Raw genomic sequence first — 26,938 nt, 5'->3', positions numbered from 1 at the left:
AGTGCCTATTACTTTTTCCCACAACATATTTTTGTGAGAAAATTTTTTCGGACTTAAAATTCATTTGCTCCAAGCAGCGCAACAGTTTAACATCGAGTCCTTTATCGAATATACTTTTATTAAAAAGCTGTCGCGAAAGTATTGATATTGAAGATTTTATTAAAAATATAGTTTTACAAACCCAAAAATATATATAAGGAGTTATATAAAAAATCAAAATTGATTAATTTATTTATTTAAATTTCAATTGGAAACCGGGAGGGAGGGAGGGAGGTAAGGTTTCCAAATGAATGGTTTAAATAAATAAAATATTGAATATTTTGATTTTGTGATTTTTTCCATGATATATTAATTTGTAAAATTATATTATATCTTTAATCAAACTGATAATTGATAATTGAAAGTATATGAGAAAGGTTGTTGGAAGTTTTTTGTGTCGCTGTGCTCTTTGAAACGAATGCAATGGTTGATGCAATATGCCTAAAAAATTGAATTTTTGTTCAGTTGACCTACAAAGCATTTATTTTACCATGTTTTCCCATCAGTCCACACACTTATAAAAATTAATTTGCATTAAATCATTAACATCGGTAATACAAGAATTTTATCAAATACAAAATCTGTAAAATACCGCCCTTATTTAAAAATGTATAGGCTTAACAAGTAACACACTTGAATTTTTTATTTGAAAGTCTAACACGTTCCAAATTTTCTACTCCAATCCAATATGCTGTTATTTTGGTTTAAATTTCCTACTGGACTGCGCCCATTCTCTCGTTCTCACTCATATACTCACATTTTTCATTTTGGACACCACTGCTTTGAAATACAAAAAAGCGGACTATGTAACGTTTCCCATATTTATACGTATGCTGTAAGATGATCTTGAGAGAAACCTTGATTTCGAACGGAGAAGAAAGATACGAATCAGAGAGTGGGGCTTCATTAAGAATTGTCCAGGGCTTGGGAGCGGAGTGGTTAACTTAACCGACCGAGCGAGTGAGCTCTGGCATGTTAGCTGAAAAAAAAAATTGCTCGCGAGAAAACATCGATATTGCAATCGGATGACAAGCTAGATGCTTCAGAAAAAATCAAGTGCCTGCCATCGGTTAAAAGCTATAAGATAGCTTTTATGAGGGCGTGTGAAACCAGCTGCAAGTAGTTATCATCAATATCCTGGCTTTATAACATAGACTAACGGGAGGTAACGGCTGTGACTCCACCTGTCCCCGAGAAAATGAATCATGTGACAAAGCCGTCCCTGACGGTGGTGCGAATTTATCATCACATCCCGCTTTGGGAAGATGTCTGCCAAAATGTGCTTCTTAGCTTCATTATCAGAACTTTGGCGACGAACAGCGGGGTGGCACAATGATGGATAGAGTTCAGGTCGGCGCCTTTTCGAGATATCGCCATAAAGGTGGCCCAGGAGTGACTCTATAATGTGTTTGTACGATATGGGTATCAAATTAAAGGTATTAATGAGGGTTTTAAAAGGGAGTGAACCTTAGTTGTATATGTGAAGGCGTTTTCGAGATATCGGACCAGGGTGACCCAGAATATCATCTGTCGGGTACTGCTAATTTATTTATATATATAACTAGCTATACCAGGCGCACGTTGTAACGCCCGAGATCGAATGGATGTTGCATTATTTTTTCTGTTTTGTTTGTTGATAATTTAATTTATTGTTCTGTAAATTGAATTGAATTTTGTACGCATATTTGGTGAAATGTTCTGTTAAAACATTTTATTCTTGTATCTTATTGTATCTTATTCTATATTATTGTATTGCTTTTACCGTTGATGATTGTTGCTTTGATTACATTCCGAAGAAGCATGACTGATGAGCTAATTTTCAAAGTTGATATATGCGCGGGCATTCCTTTTGGTTCTAAGGAGTATAGAAATTCAATTGGATAATTCACAATTTTATCTTCATCTGTAACTGTGTCGATCGATTTATATTTCGTCACTTCACCAGGAAATTGATTTTGAAAGCGATCATTGAATGGGAGGTTCCACGCCCCCTTTTTCCCAATTCCGCCTTTTCTTGGTGGTGTTAGGGATTGACCTCATATAACTCCTTACTGAATTTCAATGTTCTGGCATGTATACCTTCAAAGTTATGCATTACTAAAGATTCCATTTGTATGGGAGGTTCCACGCCCCCTTTCTCCAAATTCCGCATTTTCTTGGTGGTGTTAGGTATTGACCTCATATAACTCCACATTGAATTTCAATATTCTGGCATGTATACCTTCAAAGGTATGCAGTACCAAAGATTCCATTTGTATGGGAGGTGCCACGCCCCTTTTATGTATCGAAATTATTTTTAGCCTAAAACCTTCCCGTTGATCGAAAGAACCCATAACCAAAATTTGGTGATGATTGATGTGTGGGAAATACGTTTCCATAGCGAACACACACACACACAGAATTTGAGTTATATATATATATGGCTAAACCGATTTGGGATTTCAAAATCAACTTACCATCATCTCTCCTTCCTGTATCTTTTCTAAAAATTTCATGGCAACCTGCCGTTCCCGAGTTATGGAGTGGCAATCAAAATGTACACTTCTTTCTATATATATAGATACCACGAACAGTATTCCTGTCAGGATTCCAAGGGCTTTGGATTTCGCCCTGCAGAACTTTTTCATTTTCTTCTATTTAATATGGTAGATGTCACACCCATTTTACAAAGATTTTTCTAAAGTTATATTTTGCGTCAAAAAACCAATCCAATCACCATGTTTCATTTCATCCCTTTTTTCGTATTTGGTATAGAATTATGGCATTTTTTTCATTTTTCGAAATTTTCGATATCGAAAAAGTGGGCGTGGTCATAGTCGGATTTCGTCCATTTTTAATATCAAGATAAAGTGAGTTCAGATAAGTACGTTTAAGTATAGTAAAGATATATCGATTTTTGGTCAAGTTATCGTGTTAATGACCAAGAGGAAGAACAGACGGTCGACTGTGTATAAATCTGGGCGTGGCTTCAACCGATTTCGCCCATTTTCACAGAAAACAGTTATCGTTATAGAGGCTATACCCTTACTAAATTTCACAGGGATTGGTAAATTTCTATTCGACTTATGGCATTAAAACTATTCTAGACAAATTAACTGAAAAAGGGCGGAGCCACGCCCATCTTGAAATTTTCTTTTATTTTTGTATTTGGTTGCACCATATCATTACTGGAGTTGAATGTTGACATAATTGACTTATATACCGTAAAAATATAAAATTTTTTGTTAAAATTTGACTTAAAATTATTATTATTTTTTAAAGTGGGCGTGTTCGTTATCCGATTTTGCTAATTTCTATTTAGCACACATATAGTAATAGGAGTAACGTTCTTGCCAAATTTCATCGTGATATCTTCAACGACTGCCAAATTACAGCTTGCAAAACTTTTAAACTACCTTCTTTTAAAAGTGGTCGGTGCCACGCCCATTGTCGAACATTTTACTAATTTTCTATTCTGCGTCATAAGATCAACCCACCTACCAAGTTTCATCGCTTTATCCGTCCTTGGTAATGAATTATCGCAGTTTTTCGGTTTTTCGAAATTTCCGATTTCGTTCATTTTAAATAGCGATCTGAGATGAGTGCCCAGGAACGCACATACCAAATTTCATCAAGATATCTCAAAATTTACTCAAGTTATCGTGTTTACGGACGGATGACTAAATTCATTTCTTTTTTCGCCCAGATCATTTTGATATATAGAAGTCTATATCTCGATTAGTTTATGCCATTACAGAGTACCGTTATGCGAACAAAATTAATATACTCTGTGAGCTCTGCTCACCTGAGTATAAAAACCAACATATATTGTAGATTATGTTGTAATTGACATCATAAACTTTGTTTATCTTCCCGACCTTTGGATCTCTAAACTGAAACCCATTAAACTTACGATTAAATACAGGTTTAATTTAATTAACCCTCTCTCTCTCTTCCAACTGCAGCAAGGCACCTTACACTCACGCTTGCTAAGCGCCATACTAGCTGGTCTCTGTTCGCCCTCGGTAAAGTTGCGCACAACATTCTCTTTACTTAATCCGGGCAATGAGCGGCAATCGATAATTAGTCCGAGTGATAACTCTGGACTACCAATGCTATCATCCACTGAGGCCCATCTATATCCCATACTCGTCGAACAAATGATTTATCGCACACAACAAGAGAAGAATGATTTCCTCAGTAATTCATGGACTTTCAAGGATGTGCTCATACGATTATTAGACATCATTGCAAATCCGATACGCGCACGTATCGAAAATATTTATAATCGCAGTGTACAATACACCTATGTTGAATCTTATGGCGGCAAGGATATTAATCAAGGTTTGATAGACAATTGTTGTCATTTGCTGGCACGTGTATTGGCCGAAATTGTGTATCAGACATCGTTGGGTGATGTAAGCACAAATTGTGTTATTCTTAGAGATGATTCGAATGATGATCTCCAACTTGGTTGTACGTTTTTTTTGGTTTTTTTAGTATGATAAAATGTTTATGCCGCCTCGCAGTCTTCACTCTACTGGTTCACGTTTTGCACGCTGCGATCAGAGTCGTACTTGGAACACTGGGAACTTTGGACCGGATGCTATTGGCTTTACTGTGGACCGATCGGGCATTGCAATTGCTGGCGCAATGGTCTTTTCCGGCTCTGGATCTTACGATTATCAATTGGAGTTATTGTATGACAATACTATTGATTTGCAATCCCAACACAAATGGGAGACACTGGAATCTGTTTCGGGTTCATATGACCAGGATGTGGTGCAGAATGATATGACGGAGATTAAATTTGAGCGTCCGGTACATATCAAGGTAAGTGTCCATTTTGGAACTGAAACTTCATTGTGCACAACCATATCATACATTGAAAATGGTTTGATTCTATATTTACATTAATCCGCCGTTGTCCTCACATCTTCAATTCAATGCGGCGTATCATTAGTCGAACTTCAGTAGGTAGTTGAAGTTCGTCGCTGCCCTTGGACACAAAATCCTTTTGTCTAAAAAAAGCTGTAATCAACTTAAATCAATTACTTAATTCCGCCGTTGAATATGTGCCAATATTAGCTAGATAGAAATCTCCGATGCGAGAGGACCTCACATAGACTGAATGTGTCACAGTGTTACCACAAGTTTTTAGAATTCGAAATCGAATCCTAGAGCAACTCGCATAGACTGAATGTGTCAACAGTGTAACCAAAAGTTTTCGAAATTGAATTCTAGACCGGAACCCAACCCAAGTCGAAAACTTTTATCGAATCCAAAGACGATTTCGATACCGAGACCCAAACCGTTGTCAACCGTCAAATCCTTATCTAATTCGTCATCGCAATGGGCCATAAAACTATGTCAGACTTGAAGAAATGCGCCAGCGCTTTCTGCCTGCAATATGTAATATATTCTTCGGTAGACAAGGCTAGACGTCCTGCAAACAGACGGGCCCATAAATACAACCACAAAATGCCCTCCATTATGATCCTTCAATATACAAATTACTTTCCATAATAAATAAATATCTAAATAACTAGTCGTAATGCCCTAGGCTAAGGGAGTGTTTTGCGGCGGGCCGAAATAACATCGACAGTGCTTACGAAACAGCTTGATTGAGGCAAATCCTATCGAATGGTGAAATAGTCCAGGGACTGTTAAAGAAAGAGAACCAGAAGTGGTCACTAGTAAAGACTACCTCGAGGAGCTTCTGAAAAAATCCCCATCAAGACAGTGCATAGTTAGACCGCTTCAGTTTAACTGTAGCATAACAAAACATATTGTCCTTTCAACTAAAAAATCATATTTCTCATTTTGATAATCTTTATAGGAAAATTCTCGCTATGCCCTACGTCTTTGCTCACAAGGCGCACGCACATGTTCCGGTGATGCTGGTATGCCTTCGATACGTGGACCATGCGGTACTACATTTCATTTTTATTCATGCGATTTAAGTTTCAATGGTACTACACCACAACGCGGGCAAATTCCTTGCATACTATATTACAGTACACCGGTGAAGAGTGATTCCAGGGCTAGTGCTACTGGCGGTGGCTCCGACGACGTCAGCAATCATGATAACACCAATGGTGCACCGGCTCCCAGCGAAGTTACAACTCGGGATACGGCGCTACAAATCGCTTGTGATATCACAAAAAAGTGCACTGAACTGCTAATTTTAGCACGCAATGCTTTGGCTGCTTCACTTTCGCCATCAGACAATTCATCAAATCACACACAAACTATCGATTCAGAACATAATATTACACCTATCGAGGAACATATGGACATTAATTGGGCAAACAATTCACGCACTTCTGTCTTGCCCGTAGATGCGAATTTATCCACAGCACGCGATATCACAAAACGTATTGAATCATTTTCGAAAGGTATTATTGAAACATTAAAATTTGATAAACGTTCTACAAATCCTTTCGAAATGGAAATCGAAATTGGCGCTACTGAAATCCATCCAAAAGATTTAATGATTGAAGAGAGCACTGGTGTGCAAGATTTAAATTTTCGTAATGGCCAAATAGCAAAATTGAATGGTAATGAACGTGTCGAAGATGAAGATGAGGTGGCTGAGGAGTTTGTAAATGTACGGCATCATCACCATCACAAGCAGAATAACCAAATTGGTAGCATGTTACGTTCAGATTCGGATGATGTACCTGGCGCACAGCTTACCGTTGTGCAAATAATGGAAGTATTTAACATGGCACCCTCGAATATGTTTCACACTTTGTTGCCGCTAGTTTATGCACACATAGCAAATTTAGCTTGCACTGATCCAAAGGTAATAACGGTTTAATTTATTTAATTTTCTCGAACTCGAAAACCGGAACATGGCTAATAATTCAAAAACTACCCTGTCGTAAAAAATTCAGATTTTTCAACATCAAAGTTAAAATAAAAACAGAAATATCGAGTCGGTGTTTCATAAAATTTGAACTTTTTGAAATTCGAAAATCAAAAAAACGTTTATTTTAAGAGCTGGTCACCTAGAATGGCCAGAATCGTCTTGAGACAAAAACTCCTCATTCAAAAAGCATTTGGTAAATCCACACTCCTTCGATAATAAAAATTTAAAAACATTTCGAAAACGTCCGCAAAGACAATTGCTAAATACCTAAATTTAAAGTTTAATTCAAATCGAAAGCTTCGAAATTTACTAAAAAAGTCATGTTCTGGTAGACGCATACGAAAATTTTTCGGACACTTTCTAAAAAACTGTTCTTTTAATAAAATTAAAATTTCATGGAAAACAGAAGTTTCGAAAATTACAGAAAGTAAACGGCAATTCCCTGCCTGCAAGGAAAAAAAAACATTTTTTGTAAAAAAAAATCTTAAATGTCTACAAAAAACTGCAAATGCTTTGAAATCGAAAGTCTCAAAAATATCTTAAATTGGACTTTCAGTTCGTTTGTCTGTAAAGATCACCGCAAAAGCATAAGCTCTACATCTTTTCATTTCAAATTGCATTTTTTTTTTGTGCCGCAAATTTCGAAAATCACTGAATGTGAACTACTTTTCCCAAAAAAAGCAAAAAAAAAAAGCAACAAATGTTTTGGTATAGAAAATATTCAAAATGCCTTCAAAGATCACTGCGAAGGAAGGTCATAAAGTATAGCCCTTTTATAAATATCGCCCACTAACTACAAAAGAGACAACTTGAAAAATGTGAATGTTCAGGAGAGAAGAAAAACGGTTTATGTGAAAACGTCTGTAATGTTATACTGAAATCCAGTGTTACAAAGAAGGAGACCTTTATTATAAAATGAATTGACGAAATTTTGTTGTAATTATTTGTTTACGGACAAAAAATATAGCATTTTTGAATTATGAATATTTATGACAATTATATATGACAATTATATCATCAAAAAAGGCACATTTCACAATAATACAAGCAAATTTACTTACTCTTTACATATAAAAAGACATAATTTTAATTAATACACAACAAAGTTAAAACTTTTTTGCAACAAGATAGTCAGAATTTAAAATAATACGCTTTATGCGTAAAAAAAACTGTTCACTTGTTCTTAAGCACATTGACATAACTAAAAATAGTACTCATTAGTTGATTGAGCGCAAGCGATTCAATGAACACCAAAACTGGCATAACGGTAATTTTCCAGTTAAAGAAGAAAATAATGACAACGAAATTTAAGGGCAGTTAGAGATGTGTACTGTGAATTGGTTTATGAAAAAAAAACCGATTTTGAAAAATTTTAAGTTATGACTCTTTTGTAGTTATTGTGTGATTTGTAAATATTGTAAATGTCTGCAAAGACAACTGCGAAGTGCGTCAATTGCAATTGTTTTGAAAAGGAAAATTTCAAAAATCACTCAAAATTAACTGCAGCTCTATACCTACAAGACAAAAAAGGAAATACTTTTGATAATTGTTTTTGTTTTATCGGCCTGATACAGGATTTCAGCTATGGAATCGTAACATATGATCACGGATCGAAAACTATTATCACTGAAGCGATAAAACTAAGGAAATCCAACTATTTAAAAAAATAATAATATACTATGGATCTAGTGAGTACGCGTTGGCCCTATTTCACATATTTCATTAATCCGATACACCATTTCGGAGCTATTGCGATTTAAAAAACGGCTTTCGATCACGGATCGTATGTTACGATTCGGCCCCTGGTTCGAGTTCGAGTTTAAGTCCAATAATTTGGAAAATGTCCGCAATGATCACTTGAAAATGCATAAAGTATTTTCTTTAAGTCCAAATTTTTGAAGATCACTGAAGTGGAACTATCATGCGCCACTTAAAGGTGAGAAAATAAAAATTTCTTAAATAAAATAAAATAAAATAAAAAACTTCGAAAATGTATGCAAATGCAAAAACGGAACGTATAATATTTAAGTTTTTTTTTAATCTATTTTTCAAAAATCACTAACTGCATTTTCCCACCAGCAATGCAAATTTTTTATATTTCTATTCTTGAAAATTTTGAAAATCACTGAAAATAAACTGTAATTCGGCATCTACATACAAGGCAAAAAGAAATAAATGCTTAAAGCCTGCAATATTTTTTAAATTGAAAATCTCGGAAGTCACTAGAAGTTGCTGCAAAAATTTTGCAAATACCTGCAACTACAAATGTTTTCGAAATTAATCTGAGTATTAGGTTAGTTCTTTCATCCCCCCACGTTGAAATCATTCCGCTTATGAAAATATATTCATTACATTATTTATGTATTCCATCTGTTCTTTCTTTCACCTTATCCAGAGCTCTGTGCAAATACTAAGCATGATCAAGGAAATTCTACCACACATTGCTGCACTCAATCAACTCTATGCTACCAATGATCAATTGACCAACGATGGTGGCGGCGCCACCACCACTATCAGTCCTGCCACTGCAGCGCAAAATGCAACACGCAATCCTCTATCCGCCGCCGCAGCGACCATAGCCGTCGATAATCGTGAATTTCGTTCGCGTAAAAAGAGTGTAAGTGATGCTCAAAATGTAATTGACCGAAATGTCAACGATTCAATAACAATGACGACGACGAGCAACCACTATTGCATCGTGGAAAGTGAACATCCATATCGTAGTGCTACAATTAGTTGTCAACGCGTTGAATTCCCACCTTGTGTACAATGGTTAACTATTGAATTTGATCCGCAATGTGGCACTGCTCAGCTGGAGGATTATTTGCTACTTTCAATACCGATGCGTCCTGCTGTTCTCGAACCTTGTAGCCCAAATGAGGATTACTTTGATATGTTGGATAATAATATGCGACGTTCGCAGTGTGGTGCTGGTAATGCGCTAATTAGTAGTTGTTATAAGAGTGTGGTCACAAAAGGTGAGGAATCGGATGCGGGTGGTTCAGGTAGTGAACGTGATTGGATTGTGGTAAAGAAATTTAATACGTGAGTAAAATTATTATTAAAACTTCTTTTTTTTTCAAACGCATGTTCTTTATCGTTTCCAGCTCGTCAAGTTGGATGCAGAATGTTATGATTTTGCCCGGAAATTGTGTTGAATTTTCTTTGGAAACTTCCTCACTATATGCGCAGGATCCTCATATAAATCGCTATGGTTTTAAATGCCTTGTTGTAGGATATGATAATCCGTCAACAGTGAGTATACATTTCTTCAGCTCCGAACTGATTTCCAGGGACCTAAACAGCTATAACAATAATATAACTGTTATTTTTTGAAAAGATTGAGCCATATGCGAAAAGTTATTTTTTTTTGGTTTTTGAAGCTACCATCCAGAGTGTAGGTATGAACTTTCGAAATTCCGAGTTTGGCCTGAATGTATTTCTTAAAATTATTGTATTGTAACGAATTTAGGGAAATTCAGCTTATTTTAAAACTTCTGCTAATGTTCGAATCGCTAAACTGTTGAATAAATCACTCCAATATTCTGTATTGCAATAGACTACTTTGGGAGTAGTACAACTATACTTCACAATTATACTTCACTTCGCAACAGATAGCGTGTTTAAATCAAACTGATTACTGATTCCTCAGCTTGCGGTGCTTTTATACTCTCAGTTTTCTCGTTCATCCATATCTCCTAAGGTCTAGTCATTTCGCGAAACTGTATTCCAGAAAAATTGTATCCCTTGCTTGGTTATTAGCTATATTTGAAGTGTTTGTTTCTCTTATAGACATATGTGTGTGTATGGGTGAGTAAATACTTCTGCTAATGACTACATGTGTGTGCGTGAGTAATCTCTTCGTCTCCTTCTATATATGTATGCGTGTAAATGATTGTTAATGTGTTTATGTAGCTTGCTTTAATGTTTTTGTTGTTGTGCATTTATTTAATAACAACTTAGTGATGTTAAAATTCGCCACAGTATTTAAAAATATAAGCAAAAAAGTATGCGCACGCTTTACCTTTTTTCCTATTTGAATGATATATATAACTTCTACATCTCCTCAATTTTGTAGAACAGGCTGAAAAAAAATCAGTAGCATAATTTTATGGAAACTAGCTTCTTCGAAGATATGGCCTATGTCATAAATAAAAAAAAAAAAAAAATACGAAGGGTTAAATTTCGAACTTCGTTAGACCATGCCTATTTTGAGGCTGACTTCGACAAACGTAGACAACACTTTTTGCTTTTGGCTTAACCTCTTAAAAAAGACAATATTCAAAAGGAAAAATATCAAATGAAATCACAGTTAAATACAGACTTTAATTTTAAATGAACCGCATATTTGATTAGGCACAGTTCGATTAATATTAAAAATTTTTGAATTTTGTTTTTGAAATTCAGAAAAAAACATAAATTCTTAAAAGCACGGTCAAGCGTTTCGAACAATTTTTGGGCATGTAGTTTTTAGCCCATCGAATCTTTTAATATTTTTTGGTAAAGACGTACTTTCATTTAAGTAAAGAAGTTAAAAGTTTGTGCTATAAGGTTTCAAGTTTTTATAAAACTGTTTAAATTCTTTCGAAATTAGACCAACATTGAATTTTGATAAAAACCTTGAAACTACAATCCATTTTATGTTTCGGTTTCGATTGTGACGAAATACATTTAAATCGAATGTTTGGGGTTTCAGAATTGAAAGCCCATATTTAAAAAAATTGTATTATACAGTTATAAGTGTTTATAAAAATATTTCGAAATTTTTCTATATTAAAAGCTTAACATTTTGAGAATTTTTGCAAATGTTATCTATCAGTTAAACGAAAAAATTATAAAAAGCAGAACCGAATTTTTCCGTCCACAAAACTGCATGTTTTTAAAAACGTGTACTATAAAGTTTTAAGTTTTTAAAAAACTCAATATCTGTTGTATGGTTTTCTCGAAATGACAAAATTCAAAATCTGTTTCTGGGGTTTTACAATCGACGTTAATAAAAGATGAGTATATGAATAAAACTAAATAGTTCCACTTTTCAGCAATTCACTTTTTTTAGACTTGACAAAGAGGATATAAATCTATAAATCTTTCTTGAAGTTAGAAAGGAAAATAACTTCAATGCAAATAAGTCTATAACGATTTCCAGTTCTTACTACACTTTTTTCCATTTTTTTACAGTTGACTGCAACAAATTCATGCCTGATACGTCTTGAGCAGGAGTTAGCATATCTGGGAGGAATGTGTAGTGCTAATCTGATGAAGAAAGACCTCAATTTGCCAGGTGAGTCGTTAAATAATAAATTCTTTCAACTCACCACAAGTCTTTTGAGAATCCTGGAGTGTTTAAAAAAAACAAGTACGGAAGGCTAAGTTCGTACAGTACATACTCAGCTGAGAGCTTTGGAGACAAAATAAGGGAAAATCACCATGTAGGAAAATGAACCTAGGGTAACGCTGGAATCTGTTTGTATGACATGGGTATCAAACGGAAGGTATTAAAGAGTATTTTAAAAGGGAGTGGGCCATATTTCTATAGGTGGAAATTATGGAATTTATTAAATTTTTCGAAATTTTCGATATCGAAAAATTGGGTGTGGTCATAGTCGGATTTCGCAAATTTTTAATACCAAGATAAAGTGAGTTCAGATAAGTAGGTGGATTAAGTTCAGTAAAGATATATCGATTTTTGCTCAAGTTATCGTGTTAAGGCCAAGAGGAAGGACAGACGGTCGACTGTGTATCAAAAATGGGCGTGGCTTCAACCGATTTCGCCCGTTTTCACAGAAAACAGTTACCGGCATAGAAGCTATGCTTACCAAATTTCACAAGGATTGGTAAATTTTTGTTCGACTTATGGCATTAAAAGTATTCTAGACAAATTAAATGAAAAAGGGCGGAGCCATGTCCATTTTGAAATTTTCTTTTATTTTTGTATTTTGTTGCACCATATCATTACTGGAGTTGAATGTTTGTTAGTTGGAGTTATTGTTTGTATTTGACTTATATACTGTAAAGATATTACATTTTTTGTTAAAATTTGACTTTTAAAATTTTTTTAAAGGGCGTGCTCGTCCTCCGATTTTGCTAATTTTTAGCACACATATAGTAATAGGAGTAACGTTCCTGCCAAGTTTCATCATGGTATCTTCAACGACTGCCAAATTACAGCTTGCAAAACTTTTAAATTGCTTTCTTTTAAAAGTGTGCCACACCCATTGTCCAAAATTTTACAAATTTTCTATTCTGCGTCATAAAGCCAACCCACCTACCAAGTTTCATCGCTTTATCTGTTTTTGGTAATGAATTATCTCACTTTTTCGGTTTTTCGAAATTTTCGTTATCGAAGAAGTGGGCGTGGTTATAGTCCGATTTCGTTCATTTTAAATAGCGATCTGAGATGAGTGCCCAGGAACTTACATACCAAATTTCATTAAGATACCTTAAAATTTACTCAAGGACGGACGGACATGGTTAAAAGAATTTCTTTTTTCGCCCAGATCACTTTGATATATAGAAGTCTATATCTAACTCGATTAGTTTATGCCGTTACGGATTACCGTTATGCGAACAAAATTAATATACTCTGTGAGCTTTGCTCAGCTGAGTATAAAAAGTGTTCAAATAGTTAAATTGCAAAATTTATAAGGCTTGTGCAAGGCGGAGATGAGCAAACCATTACTTGCGTGTCAAAGTTCTATTGAGCTTTTTCACATAACAGCCTCACTTATACGTCAAAAACGCTCGTTAATACGAAAACAAGTTTCGTTTCCTCGAATAATATCTTAGTGGACGTTCAGCGTGTGAGCCAGAAGGCTGATTGCTACTAGTTTAATTGCTGAACTGTTGTATATGTGTACGCGTAGGGTTGTCTTTTGTTTCCAAGTTACCTATTCAGTCTAAAATTGTGAGCATGTATTATTTAATTTAATTGCGAAATAGTAATACTTATCCGTATGTTTATACCAAAATACTTTTTTGAAAGCTATTGTGTTCCTCCATGGCTAAAGTCGACATTTTAAAACCCAAAACTTGTTGGTATTAAGTATTCTCAAGCTTTTCGGGTTTAGCAAAGCTTTTATAACATTACATTTGTAAATGTATATATGTGCTCTGTTATTTAATAATACCCTGCTAAAACCGCTGCATCATTTGGTCATATTAGTACTCCAATATGGATAACATAATCCAGCTCTCGCTATGCTTGTGAGTATTCTCTCTTGAAGCACTCTACTCTCACGTAGGTGTTACATGAAGTACCCAGAGACAAAGAATACTACGAGCGGGAGTAGGTGATCCTGCGCTTCGAAATCGCAAAGTAAATTGCACCACATTTTTCATATTTTAACGAATTTAGTGCAATTCCGCTTAAACATTCTACTAACGTTTGTATCGCTAAGCTGTTGAATAAATAACTCCAATATTCAATAATGCAAAATGGTCTTTATTAGAGTACTTCACAATAACTCTTATACTTCGCAAGCAATAGCGTGCTTAAATCAAACATATCGCTCATGCCTCAGCTTGTGCTGCTTTTATACTCTTCGGTTTCCTTGTTCGTATACTTCTAGGCGTTTCTTCTTCTAGAATTTACTACTTAGTTACCAGCTATAAACTACAGATGCACGTTTAAAACTTCGCGAATAGAAATATGCGCGTGTATATGTGAGTAATACTTACACCAATTATTGCATATTTTTGTGAGTATCTCAGATATATGCATGTGTTTGTGCGTATCTCTCCGATGCTTCTCCGCTGCTTGTATGTGCATATGTGTAGACATAATGATTGATTTGTTTATGTACATACCAGTGACTGCTTAGTATCGGCTTAGAGATGATAGTTTGTTGCTTGTTCCCGTTTCCTTCTATTGAATGTAGGTGGAATAACGATACACCGTTCGATTCTTACTTTGTTTTAATTTTAAAGAAAAGTCACGATTGAAACTTCTGGTGGACAATTTATTATTTATTTTTTTATAATAATTAGAGATGAACATAGGTAAGTTTCTAAAGGTATCGAAATCGATACATGCGTGGTAACACTGCACTGCGTTTGCATTATGGCGAAAACATACAAAACATAACATTCTCCCGCCGATGACGAATGAAATTCGTTATGAACTTAAATATACATTTCAGGTGTATGCAATACAAATACAAATCATTTCAATTAATAAATGTATATGAAAGTAATTACTATAAAGTGAACAGCTATATTAATGTGAAAATACTTATAGCTGCTATGAGTTCAGGCTGATTAGGTTATGGCGAAGTTTGTCGGCACGTCCGTCCGAACTATGGAATACGTAGGTGGTTAGTTAAATGATTGACGGCATATTGTTGGCTAAGCATGGTTAGGTTTTCTTAACCGTGTTTCGTAGCCGTTGGACATAGCGAAGAAAATATGCGATACTATACCGAAGACGATTGAAATTTGAAAATCGATTAATAATGGAGTCAATACGATTCACTTTCTTGATTGTAGCATGGACCAATTTCAATTTTGGCTGCAGCTCCTGAGGATCGTCATCGAGAACGTTGAATGGCGAATAGGGCCACTGTTCTGAGGGCTGCGAAAGCCACTTCGGGCCTTTCCACCACAAATCGAATGCCAGTAGTTGCTCAACGAATAAGCCGCGGCTATTACAATCAGCCGGATTTTCCTTCGAAGTGACATGTCTCCACTGATCGATTTCGGTGGACGAAAGGATTTTATGAATACGATTTGAAACAAATGTTGTCCATCTATTCGGGTCACCACGTATCCATGACAGCACAACTGTAGAATCTGTCCATAGATACGTTTGATTGATATTAAGTCGAAAATTAAATTTTACGGATTCTAACAGTTTGCAAGCTAAAACTGCGCCGCACAATTCCAATCTGGGGATGGTAATGACGAACGGGCGCCAGTGCACTTTTAGCCACGAGCAAATTAACATGAACCCTTCCCGACGATGTTACTGTACGTAGATACACTGAAGTTGAATAAGCCTCCTGAGAGCTGTCGCAGAATACGTGCAATTCATTGCTTGTATTGACACTTGTTGTTTGTACAAAGCGAGGAATTTTGATTTTGTTTAGATACTTTAACTGATGTATAATTTCTTGCCAGGCTGAATTTAATTTTGGTGGCAATGTTTCATCCCAATCAATCTTCTGCTCCCACAATGTGGTAAGAAACAATTTCGCTCGAGTTACAAATGGATTTATCCACCCTAATGGTTCAAAGAGACGAGCGATGAGCGAAAGTACCGTTCGTTTGGTATGCGGAGAATCCCCTAAAGAAAAGTCTATGTTGAATGAAAAACAGTCTTGTTTTGTTGACCAACAAAGACCGAGGGCTTTAACGTTATCGCTCGAATTGAACAAACATGTTGTGTTTTGATTGCGATACTCAAGTGGGATATGACGAAGAATTTCTGGAGAATTGCTGGCCCATTTTCTGAGCTCGAAACCAGCACCCCGAAGCATTTGAATAAGTTGATTAGTTAGTTCGATCGTTAGCTCACTTGTTTCGCTTCCCGATGTAACATCATCAACGTAAGTTTCATTGATTATAGCTGCCGAAGCAAGTGGATGTCGCTTATTTTCCAGTTTTCCTAATGTATGCAATGTTTTTATTGCTAAAAATGGCGAAGGTTTAAGTCCGAATGTGACTGTTTGAAGAGTGTATGTCTTGATCTGATTGTCTTCTTCCCAAATTATTTGTTTATAGTTTGTGTCGTCAGCGTGAACATCAATACATCGATACATTTTTTCAATGTCAGCAACAAAAGCAAACTTATGAGTTCGCCAATTTAAAATCATCGAAACAATGTCAGATTGCAGCGATGGACCTGTCGTGAGCACATCATTAAGTGAATTACCGTTGGATGAAGGTGTTGATCCATCGAAGACTTGTCGTAGTTTCGTGGTGAGACTGTCTTGCTTCATCACCGCGTGGTGTGGTAAATAAAAGTGCCTAATCACGTCGGGTAACAGATAGTCATCATTTATCGTTTTCACTTCTTTTACTTGGCGTAAGAGTTTATATTCATTAAACGTTTCAACATACGCCTGGTGAAAGTCACTGTCACGTTGGAAGCGCATTTGAAGACACTGAAAACGTTTAAGCGCCATAGAGAAAGTCGATCCCAATTGCATTGATGAATCAAAATACGACTTGAATGGCAAGCGAACCAAAAACTTTCCATTAGATTGTCGAATAGTGGTTTTTTCATAAAACTGTTCTGTCCACTCATCTTCTTTAGACCTTTTCCTTTCTGCTGGTATTTGTTCCAATTCTTGGAATCGCTTAATGTATTCTGCTATTTCAGTGGTCGAAACGTGAAAACAATCAGTTAACGGAAATGCTGCTATATGATTCTGCACTGCGTTTGTATTATGGCGAAAACATACAAAACATAATATTCCTCACAATATGAATAAGGATAAGTTGGGCAGTGCTCTTAAGCCTTCTTAAAAAAGGAATTTATTTCATGATATAATGGAAAACCCACAATTTTTGCAAGCAGTAAACCCGGACAGTATTGCCATGCCGGTGCTAAAAAGCATAGGCAATGACGGAGTTACTTGGCACTTTGAAGGGAACTCATATCGCCCGACAGGAGGGATGTTGTCAGTAGCCCATACACCTGATGCCGTACTGCCCTAGGGTTATTGAATTTAATATTAATTGCATTATTATTTCAGTAACTTTGTACTTACATCTGCTCCCTTATTTCACCACAAACCTGCAGCACCCCCACGCAACAAAAGCCTTTGACACAGTCAATCACAACACGTTACCGCAAGACTTAGAAGAGTCTACCCGCACATCACAAATACTCTACTATCCTTTACTATATTTTTTTCATTTTATCAGTTTTTTTACTCTTTTAATAGATGACAAGGATATCGAGGATCTTGGTGGTGTAGAAGAAACAATAAATACTCATCATGCGCTGCTATCGAAAGGTTTTGCTCTGTCTGAACCGGTTCTAACTGTTAATCAAGCATTGGAGTCATATCTGCCAATTGGGTAAGTCGAAACATTTTTTTAATAAATTACAAAAAAAATTTAAATAATAAATACTTGTGGTGCGAATAAAAGTTGTATAGTGATATGCGACACTTGATAAAATCAGCCACAGTGTGCAAGAAAAGTTTTATTTTAACTGTCACACAACTGTTTTTGTATTATCGGCCTAAAGGATTCAAGGTGCCTAAAGCGTGCGATGATGAAGGCTTAGCAACCTTCGAAATGGATCTATCTGCGCAGATATGGCACGTTGTCTGAAAAATTTTCTACCTACTATTTCAAAAATAAAAAACAATTTTTCAATTATAGAAAAACTAGCTTTACCCGGCGTACGTTGTAACGCCCGATATCGAATGAATGTTGCGTTATTTTTTCTGTTTTGTTTATTGATAATTTAGTTTATTGTTCTGTAAATTGAATTGAATTTTGTACGCATATTTGGTGAAATTTTCTGTAAAACATTTTATTCTTGTATCTTATTGTAATGCATGTGGGTACACTATATTTTTGGTTTTTTCGTTCGGTGCAAAGATAAACAAATTTTTTGGTGTTCCAACTCTAGAGCAAGCAGCATATAGCTGGCGATAGAAAAGCACGGACTCTCTAAATTTAATCCTGCAACAGTAAGCGATTGTCCTTGTGCCTTGTTGATTGTAATTGCAAAAGCAAGGCGTACAGGAAACTGTAAGCGCTTAAAATTGGATGGCAAATCTGTAGGAATCATTCCGATCAGTGGTATGAGCACATCTTCACCTTTGATTTTACCGCTGATGATTGTTGCTTCGATTACATTCGGCATTAATTTCTTAACGCAAAGTCTGGTTCCTTCGCACAATTTTGGTGGGTCTAAATTCCGAAGAAGCATGACTGGTGAGCCAATTTTCAAAGTTAATATATGCGCAGGCATTCTAGGTGGTTCTATAGTGCTTAGAAATTCAATTGGATAATTCACAAATTGATCTTCATCTGTAACTGTGTCGAGCGATTTATATTTCGTCACTTCACCAGGAATTCTGTTTTGAATGAGATCATTGATTTTGTTAATATGATAATTTTTGGGAGATAAAATTGCTCTTATGCGTAGTGGAACTTTTTCTCTGAGCCCAAATCCTATCGAAAAATCGATGGCGCGATATCGGTTAATAAATCGACCAAGTCTAATATACAAACATACCTAGCTCCTGTGATGAAACTCACTAGTTTTGGACTTGTCGAAATTTTAACTAACGATTTTTCACTTACGATGACGACTGTGTTACTCGTAACCCAGCGGGTCAGGGGGTTAGAATATACCCGCGGTAGGTATGCCTGTCGTAAGAGGCGACTAAAATACCGGATTGGCCTGAAGGTTTAATGTGGCCATATAAATCGTTCCCGAGATGGTCGGGCCAGCACCTTAATGATGCTGTGTTACCGGAGCGTACCGGATCTGTAAACGGCAAAGGACCATCACATCGATCACTCTCTAAACCTTCGGGGAGCAACCGTATCGCTACAACAACAACAACAACAACAACTGTGTTACTCGACCCCCAGTGACTGATTAAAGTGGTTGTGTAGCGCAACCATTTCAAGAGGTTGACAGCGCAATTTTGAGTTTCTCCAACCCAATTGTCAACCTCACCTACCGGTGCCGAATCCTGTTTCTTTAGCAGCCGAGGATCTCGCGACCCCTAGTTCGTTATGGATCAAGGGGCTGGGAGGGCGGTATGGCCTAGAAGGTTCATACTAAATCGTTCCCGAGATGGTCGGGCTAGTTGTTATTGGTGCTTGTGACCGGAACGTACCAGATCTACATCAACATCGGTAGCACTCCCCAAAATCTTCGGGGAGTATCCTTATCACTAACAACAACAACAACTGTGCTACTCACCAACTCAGTTTTGACATTGATAACGAAGCTGAGTTTAAATTAAAGAAAAGTGGCTTGACATCTATTTAGTTTATTACAGATTGAATCTGAATCACACATATATATGTATGTTATTTATTTCTATATTAATATACATACATATAACATTTCCATACACATATTTTGTGCATTTCTGTATATAATACATATATACAAAATCTCTTAAACTTTATAGCTATGCAATTTATATCTATAATTTGGTAAAACAGCGTATTTGGATTTCATGTTATTTAAAATATGACCCTCTCATACTGCGCTTAGAAGTAAATATCATAAACACATATTTGTATCTTTACACTAGCCGTGTTTTTTAACACGCGTATATCCGTTTACGCTTAAACTTTATATTGACTGCTAAGAGACAAACTATAAATACACCTCTGAAATTGCTGCGCATAAATTTTGTCCTACTAAATTTCAATACGCATTATACTCAGATGTAACTGAAATATGTGTCTTTGTTTCACCCTGTACACTAATTCTATGTATTATATGTGTGTCCACAATTCATCGCAACTGATTCAGCTATATGTTATACCCTATGGCCATCAGAGCGTTGCGTCTCCGCTTTTCGGTACACCCTGTTGCTGTAGCTAGTTGTTTTACCACAGCCGCTAGATGGGTCTCCTAAGCATTATCTAAGCGAAGATAGGCGTTTTTTAACACGCGCAAACGAAACGTATACGCGCGTGTTAAAAAACACGGCTACTATACATAAATATTACTTCTTAAATAAGTGTGTATATACTATGTACATACATATATACTTAAAATTTATTTGGCGATATATACATATTTAGCATAGCATCTCTATACAATTCCATATACATGTGTACTTTAACATTATTACTATTTTAACTTAGCTTCCACATTTTGGCTACATAGCACTCACAGATCAGTCTTTAAGAGTCCCGCATTTTCGATTTGGTAAACAATTTGTGTTTCCTTATATGTACGTGGTTCGGGCATAACTACATCTAATTTACGTTTCTTACGCCGTTTTGCCATTTGCAGCCACACAATTATGCCAATCAAAAGACAAACCAAAACTAATGCCAGCACGCCTAAAAGTATATACAACAAATATGAACGTGGCTGACATGTTGTTTCAATAAATTTGTTAAGTAAAACAAAATTGGTATTCTGATCAATTAACACTCTTTGTTGGCCATTAATAGGTCCTGCCATATTTCGCGTTTCTGCTGCCGCTAATACAAAAATATTATCAACATTATTGCGAAAAAATTTTTGTTTGGGTATTGGAGGTTTTTGTACTGTATCCAAATCGTCACAGCCGTAAGTGTTGACGTAACGTAATTGCTTAAGGTTAAGTGCGAAACGTTCATTAAATTCGAGTGGACGCATTTCGGTTGTTAATTGTATTGTGTTGTTGTTGAATTGTAATTCAAGCATTTCGCTGTGCATATAATCGCGATGAATTTGTATACCTTTAAATGCTATAGGACTAGTGAGACCAAAATAGTTATCTCGTATCAGCACACTTTCGCGTACATAAGCTTCTAGCCATTCAGCATCGATAGCTTCAAAATAGTTGCCCATAATGCTGAGTTTGTTGATAACTGAAAACCAATAGAAATATTGAAATTACTTTTCGATATCAATACATACATACATATTATGAATGTTACGGAGCCTCAGTTCCGAAACCTCGAAACATACGTAGATAGTTTAAATTTAAGTAATATTTCTTTCTTAGGTTAAGAAGTGTAATCAACTAAAAAACGAGCATGGCCTCCCCTACATATACATTTTTTTTTATAGATCTGAACTTAACTGGCGCCCGAGCAGGCACCTATGTGCGGAAGTTAAAGTCAGTCAGTGCTCAACAAACCAAAGACAACTAGCTTAGAAAACGTTTTGACCCAGCCCTAATTGTCGTTTCACAGCACAAAGTTTAGTCGGTAAAAGGCTTTTCTCGAATTGCCAATATCGTAAAAATCAGATACAAGAAATCTCATGGGCAGTCATTTATGTCTCTTACCAATCATTCAGCAAAATATTGTTGATATAGCAATGATTCTACGCCATCACAGTCTTACTTAAGTTTCTTCTGTGTTATCCGAAATGGGTTTAAGGTTTATCGCCTTGCACCTCAAAAGCCACAGTGATTCCGCTCATTGTGGCAATTCCACCCTCCTCTTTACTTCAAATCTGTGTTAGAAATTATGCAATAATGTGGTGCACAATACTTCAAGCATTTTGAAAGAGTACATCCTAACTGTTAGGTATTGCTAGATTATTCTTAATAGGCTTGCTTCTACGTGTTATGATTATGATATCCTGTTTCTTCATGCCATCTTTAGGGATTTCCTATGCGTCTTGTTCAACGTATTCATTATGTCTTTTATATAATTACTTAAACATCAAATTTATTCTCAGTTGTCCAATCACACCTGAGTTACTTACTTTTAAATGAAAATGCATGCGAATGCACCTCCTGAAAATTATTGTTATGTATGCGCAGTGAGTTGAGTACCTCGAGTTCATAAAAGGCTTTCGATGGCACATTTGTGTTAAATATACAATTCCGTATTTCCAATTGCTCCACAGCAAATTTCTTGAAGGCCTGTAATACGAGAGATTAATTATTAATTTGAAATACATATAAGTCCTGCAGCTATTTTCTGAAGGATTATTTGCACCTGCTACACCTTGAAATGTGTTACGTTGGGCGCTATAAGTTGTGGCTGTGAGATATTTGCTGTGAAAACCCCCGATTTGAGATAATACACCCCAGGTATGTCTATGGAAGTTTTATAAGCCGGTTGCGAATTACAAGCATATGGGAAGACTTGTGAAAGTCGCGACTTTAGTCGCTAAAACACATTTGTAGTAATCTCTGAAATCACTCCCTAGCCTCTCACTAGGATAGATGCCCTACGAAAGATGCATGTTTAACGGTTGCTTGGTTTTAGGTGACCGACAGACTATATTTCGCGTTTGTTAGCAAAACAAAACAAGTAAGGAAGGGTAAGTTCGGGTGTAACCGAACATTACATACTCAGCTGAGAGCTTAGCTGCGTTGGTTTCGTAAATGGTTTATAAGTGGTTTTTAATTCCATATCACATAAATAAATAAAATAAATGTAAGGCGCGGTAACCTCCGAAGAGATCTAAGGCCGAGCTTCTCTTCCAATTTGCGTCGTGCTCCTCTTGATTTTCCCTACAAATTGGCCGGACGGGACCTACATGTTTTATGCCGACTCCGAACGGCATCTGCAAGGCAGATGAGTTTTCACTGAGAGCTTTTTCATGGCAGAAATACACTCGGAGCGCTTGCCAGTCACTGCCGAGGGGCGACCCCGCTTAGAAAAATTTTCTTCTAATTGAAAAACCTTATTTCTAAAATTTTGATGTTGCTTTGCCCGGGAATTGAACCCAGGGTATATGGTGTGATAGGCGGAGCACGATACCATCACACCACGGTGGCCGCCATATCACATACGTTTGGGAAATATCGACAAAATTGTAGACCAAGAGTGACGTTTTTTGGAACGATTCTCCTTCATCCTTTGCCAAATAAGGGAGAATCACCATGTAGGAAAATGAACCTAGGGTAAACCTGTGTGTTTGTGTTTGTGTTTGTATAACATGGGTATCAAATGAAAGGTATTAAAGAGTATTTTAAAAGGGAGTGGGCCGTAATTCTATAAGTGGACGCCTTTTCGAGATATCGCCGTAAAGGTGCACCAGGGGTGACTCTAGAGTGTGTTTGTACGATATGGGTATCAAATTAAAGGTACTAAAGAGGGTTTTAAAAGGGAGTGGCCCTTAGTTGTATATGTGAAGACGTTTTCGAGATATCGACCAAAATGTGGACCAGGGTGACCCAGAACATCATCTGTCGGGTACCGCTAATTTATTTTTATATGTAATACTACGAACAGTATTCCTGCCATGATTCCAAGGGCTTTTGACTTCGCCCTGCAGAACTTTTTCATTTTCTTCTGCTTAATATGGTAGGTGTCACACATATTTTACAAAGTTTTTTCTAAAGTTATATTTTGCGTCAAAAAACCAATCCAATCACCATGTTTCATCCCTTTTTTCGTATTTGGTATAGAATTATGGCATTTTCTCATTTTCGATATCGAAAAAGTGGGCGTGGTCATAGTCGGAATTCGCCCGTTTTTAATACCAAGCTAAAGTGAGTTCAGATAAGTACGCGAACTAAGTTTAGTAAAGATATATCGATTGTTGCTCAAGTTATCATGTTAACGGCCGAGCGGAAGCACAGACGGTAGACTGTGTATAAAAACTGGGCGCGGCTTCAAACCGGTTTCGCCCATTTTCACAGAAAAGAGTTACCGTCATAGAAGCCATGCCCTTACAAAATTTCACAAGGATTGGTAAATTTTTGTTCGACTTGTGGCATTAAAAGTATTCTAGACAAATTAAATGAAAAAGGGCGGAGCCACGTCCATTTTGAAATGTTCTTTTACATTTGTATTTTGTTGCACCATATCATTACTGGAGTTGAATGTTGACATAATGTGCTTATTTATATACTGTAAAGATATTCAATTTTTTGTTAAAATTTGACTTTAAAAAAACTTGTGTACAGCGAGTCTTTCGCCGCAAAAATGAGGGCAGTGAAACATTACTTGTTCTGTACTTTCCATTTTCGCTGATTCACTCTTACCTTCCTATTTTTGCTCTGACCTTGCACCGGCGATTTAGTCATATAATATATGCCTCTCATTCCCCCATCACCCAGACTTGTTATAGCTCTCCGTCACGGTCTGTGCCTGAATCCAATAACACCGACAAATTAACCTGTGGGACGTCTACTTGACTCTGGATTGGCTGAGTGTGACCGCAGCATTTTACGAAATATTTTTTCTATTCTTTAACGCCTCCTAAATGAATATTGAAGTCTACGGATTGAAACACGTTGGCTACATATGAAAAACGTTGGGAGTTGATAAGCCCAATACAAAGCTTTATAGCTGCAGAGCACCCGGAACACAATTGCCAGCCTCATCTACGAGGGGAATCCTGTTACAAATATGAATGTATCATACACATATTTAGCAGGCGCGACTCTGGCGACCCCAAGTTCTTCATGGAACCAGGGGCGGGAGCGGGATGGCCTAGAAGGTGGTCACATAAATCGTTCCCGAGATGGTCGCGTTAGTACCTCAATGTTGCTCGTTACCGGGACATACCAGATCTATATCCGGCAAAGGACCACCAACATCGATAGCACTCCCTAAAACCTTCGGAGAGTGTCTTTAACGTTAATAGAACAATAACATATAACAGTCATATGGAGTGTTTGATAAATTTCAACAGTATCGTTATTTCTGTACACGTCCGTTGAATGTTAAATTTCTGAGTGAATTACAGACATATCCATTCCTTCCATTTACGAAACAGAATTTTGTGCTTTGTATCGAAAAAGTTGATGTACACCGGTTTTGAGAATTTGACAAAAAAGTTCAGCCGAGATCTAAGCGGCACTTGGTGTGTCTACTTGTACGGAGCTATCGCGAATTGCTACTTTTCCTGATCTAAGAAAAAACAACCCCCGCAAATTTTTTCAACTAAAAAATAAATAAATGCAAGGCGCAATAACCTCCGAAGAGATTTTAGGCCGAGCTTCTCCTCCAATTTGCATCGTGCTCCTTTTAATTTTTTCTACTATTTGGTGGGAGGGTACCTACATGTTTTACGCCGACTTCCAACGGCATGTGCAAGGTAGATGAGTTTTCACTGGTAAGCTTTTCATGGCAGAAATACACTCGCAGTGTTTACCAAATCGCTGCCGAGGGGCGACGCTTAGAAAAACTTTTTTCAATAAAGTAAACTATTAAGTATATTGGAGCTCTTGAGAAGCGTCTGTATCGGATAGCAAAAAGTTAAGTGTAGTTAGTCAGAGTAAATGAGGCCTCCGAGCATGTTCAGAGCTACATATTAATTGAAGAAAGCTGTAAGAACTTCAACTGCAAAGCCAATATAAAACTCTGCATTATAAATACATCATATTTTTACCTGCGGTTCTATTTTTTTCACCAGCACATTATCCATCTTCAATAGAATAGCACGATCCTTAAGTGTTGTAAAGCCAAAAGGATGTATTGCATCGATACGTCCACCACTAAATGAGATCTCTTCAATATTACCATTGATCGCATGTGAGTCGATTAATTCAAAATTTACCTAATTAAAAGAAATTCAAAATTTTTATAGTTCAATCATTCCCACTGTGCGGCATTGATATCAAATATGTAAATACTCACCCTATCGAACTCGATAATGAGCGGCGTATTACTGGCATAACGAGGAAAAGCCAATGCATATTTATTTAATATTAAATTTTCGATATTTTTAAAATTTATTTTGCGTAATCCCTGTGTATCTTCGAGGGTATTGGCTTCGATGGTTAACGATTTGCAATTACTTATCTCTACTTGGAACACATAGCCGATTAGGTGGGGTAATTGTAGACGCTATAGTTATAGAAAAAACAGAAATAAATATCAAAAGCATGAATCATCGCAAACTACATAAATGATTAGTTGTAGAATTTTCTTTGAACACCTGGGTATGAGCTGTATATGTGCCGTTAGAGTTATCTTAGATGAATATATGTGTGTTCGGCCTGCTTTAAATACCGATATGGATGACTCTTACTTCAGTATTGATATGATATTGTTCGATATAAGGTTTAGGACCTGATATTTCTAAAAGACGCTACTCGGCATCACTTGGACTGTGCATATACCAATTCTATATCACTAAGGACCGGTTTTTCAGTAGTTGGTTACGCTAAGCTTAAACTAAGTTTGCTTAAACTATAGTCAAATTTGAACTCCAGTTAAACTACTGAGCAGTTTTTCAGTCTCAGTGTAAAGCCGCCTTTGCTTTTAGTGCGGCAACATTGGTTTTTTTATTATCTAGATAATTTGTAGATACGGCAACAGCTGGATTTTGTTTACCCAACAAACATGAAAAAAAAAACATCCTCCAGCGAAATATATATCTAGTTCGCGAAGTAATATCCAACATCATTAATTATTCTTAAACCAGATAGTTCTCGAGTTGATATCCAACTACATTCCCCAATCACTACCAACCTTTGAGACATT

At 36.4% G+C, this 26,938-nt stretch overlaps 2 protein-coding genes across 10 annotated transcripts in view; one reads left to right on the top strand and one right to left on the bottom strand.

The window, feature by feature from the left end:
• Positions 1 to 26,938, top strand: part of hiw (highwire) — a 376,800-nt gene that overhangs the window by 55,638 nt on the left and 294,224 nt on the right. For all 5 annotated transcript variants that reach the window (XM_067784118.1, XM_067784116.1, XM_067784115.1 and 2 more), the window contains exons 14-20: positions 3,984 to 4,436; positions 4,519 to 4,851; positions 5,858 to 6,826; positions 9,288 to 9,937; positions 10,000 to 10,147; positions 12,071 to 12,173; positions 17,779 to 17,914. In XM_067784118.1, the coding sequence (XP_067640219.1) occupies positions 3,984 to 4,436; positions 4,519 to 4,851; positions 5,858 to 6,826; positions 9,288 to 9,937; positions 10,000 to 10,147; positions 12,071 to 12,173; positions 17,779 to 17,914 (2,792 nt within the window). The remainder of the gene's footprint in view (positions 1 to 3,983; positions 4,437 to 4,518; positions 4,852 to 5,857; positions 6,827 to 9,287; positions 9,938 to 9,999; positions 10,148 to 12,070; positions 12,174 to 17,778; positions 17,915 to 26,938) is intronic.
• Positions 19,838 to 26,938, bottom strand: part of LOC137250748 (uncharacterized) — a 47,738-nt gene continuing 40,637 nt past the window's right edge. For all 5 annotated transcript variants that reach the window (XM_067784126.1, XM_067784127.1, XM_067784123.1 and 2 more), the window contains exons 3-6: positions 26,090 to 26,299; positions 25,842 to 26,009; positions 22,254 to 22,413; positions 19,838 to 21,406 (exon numbers count right to left, since the gene is read on the bottom strand). In XM_067784126.1, the coding sequence (XP_067640227.1) occupies positions 20,715 to 21,406; positions 22,254 to 22,413; positions 25,842 to 26,009; positions 26,090 to 26,299 (1,230 nt within the window). In that variant the 3' untranslated portion in view covers positions 19,838 to 20,714. The remainder of the gene's footprint in view (positions 21,407 to 22,253; positions 22,414 to 25,841; positions 26,010 to 26,089; positions 26,300 to 26,938) is intronic.

Source organism: Eurosta solidaginis, chromosome 4 (assembly GCF_040869045.1).
Source record: "Eurosta solidaginis isolate ZX-2024a chromosome 4, ASM4086904v1, whole genome shotgun sequence".
Lineage (NCBI taxonomy): Eukaryota > Metazoa > Arthropoda > Insecta > Diptera > Tephritidae > Eurosta > Eurosta solidaginis.
The sequence above is the reverse complement of the archived record's forward strand: the minus strand, read 5'-3'. Positions and strand labels throughout refer to the sequence as shown.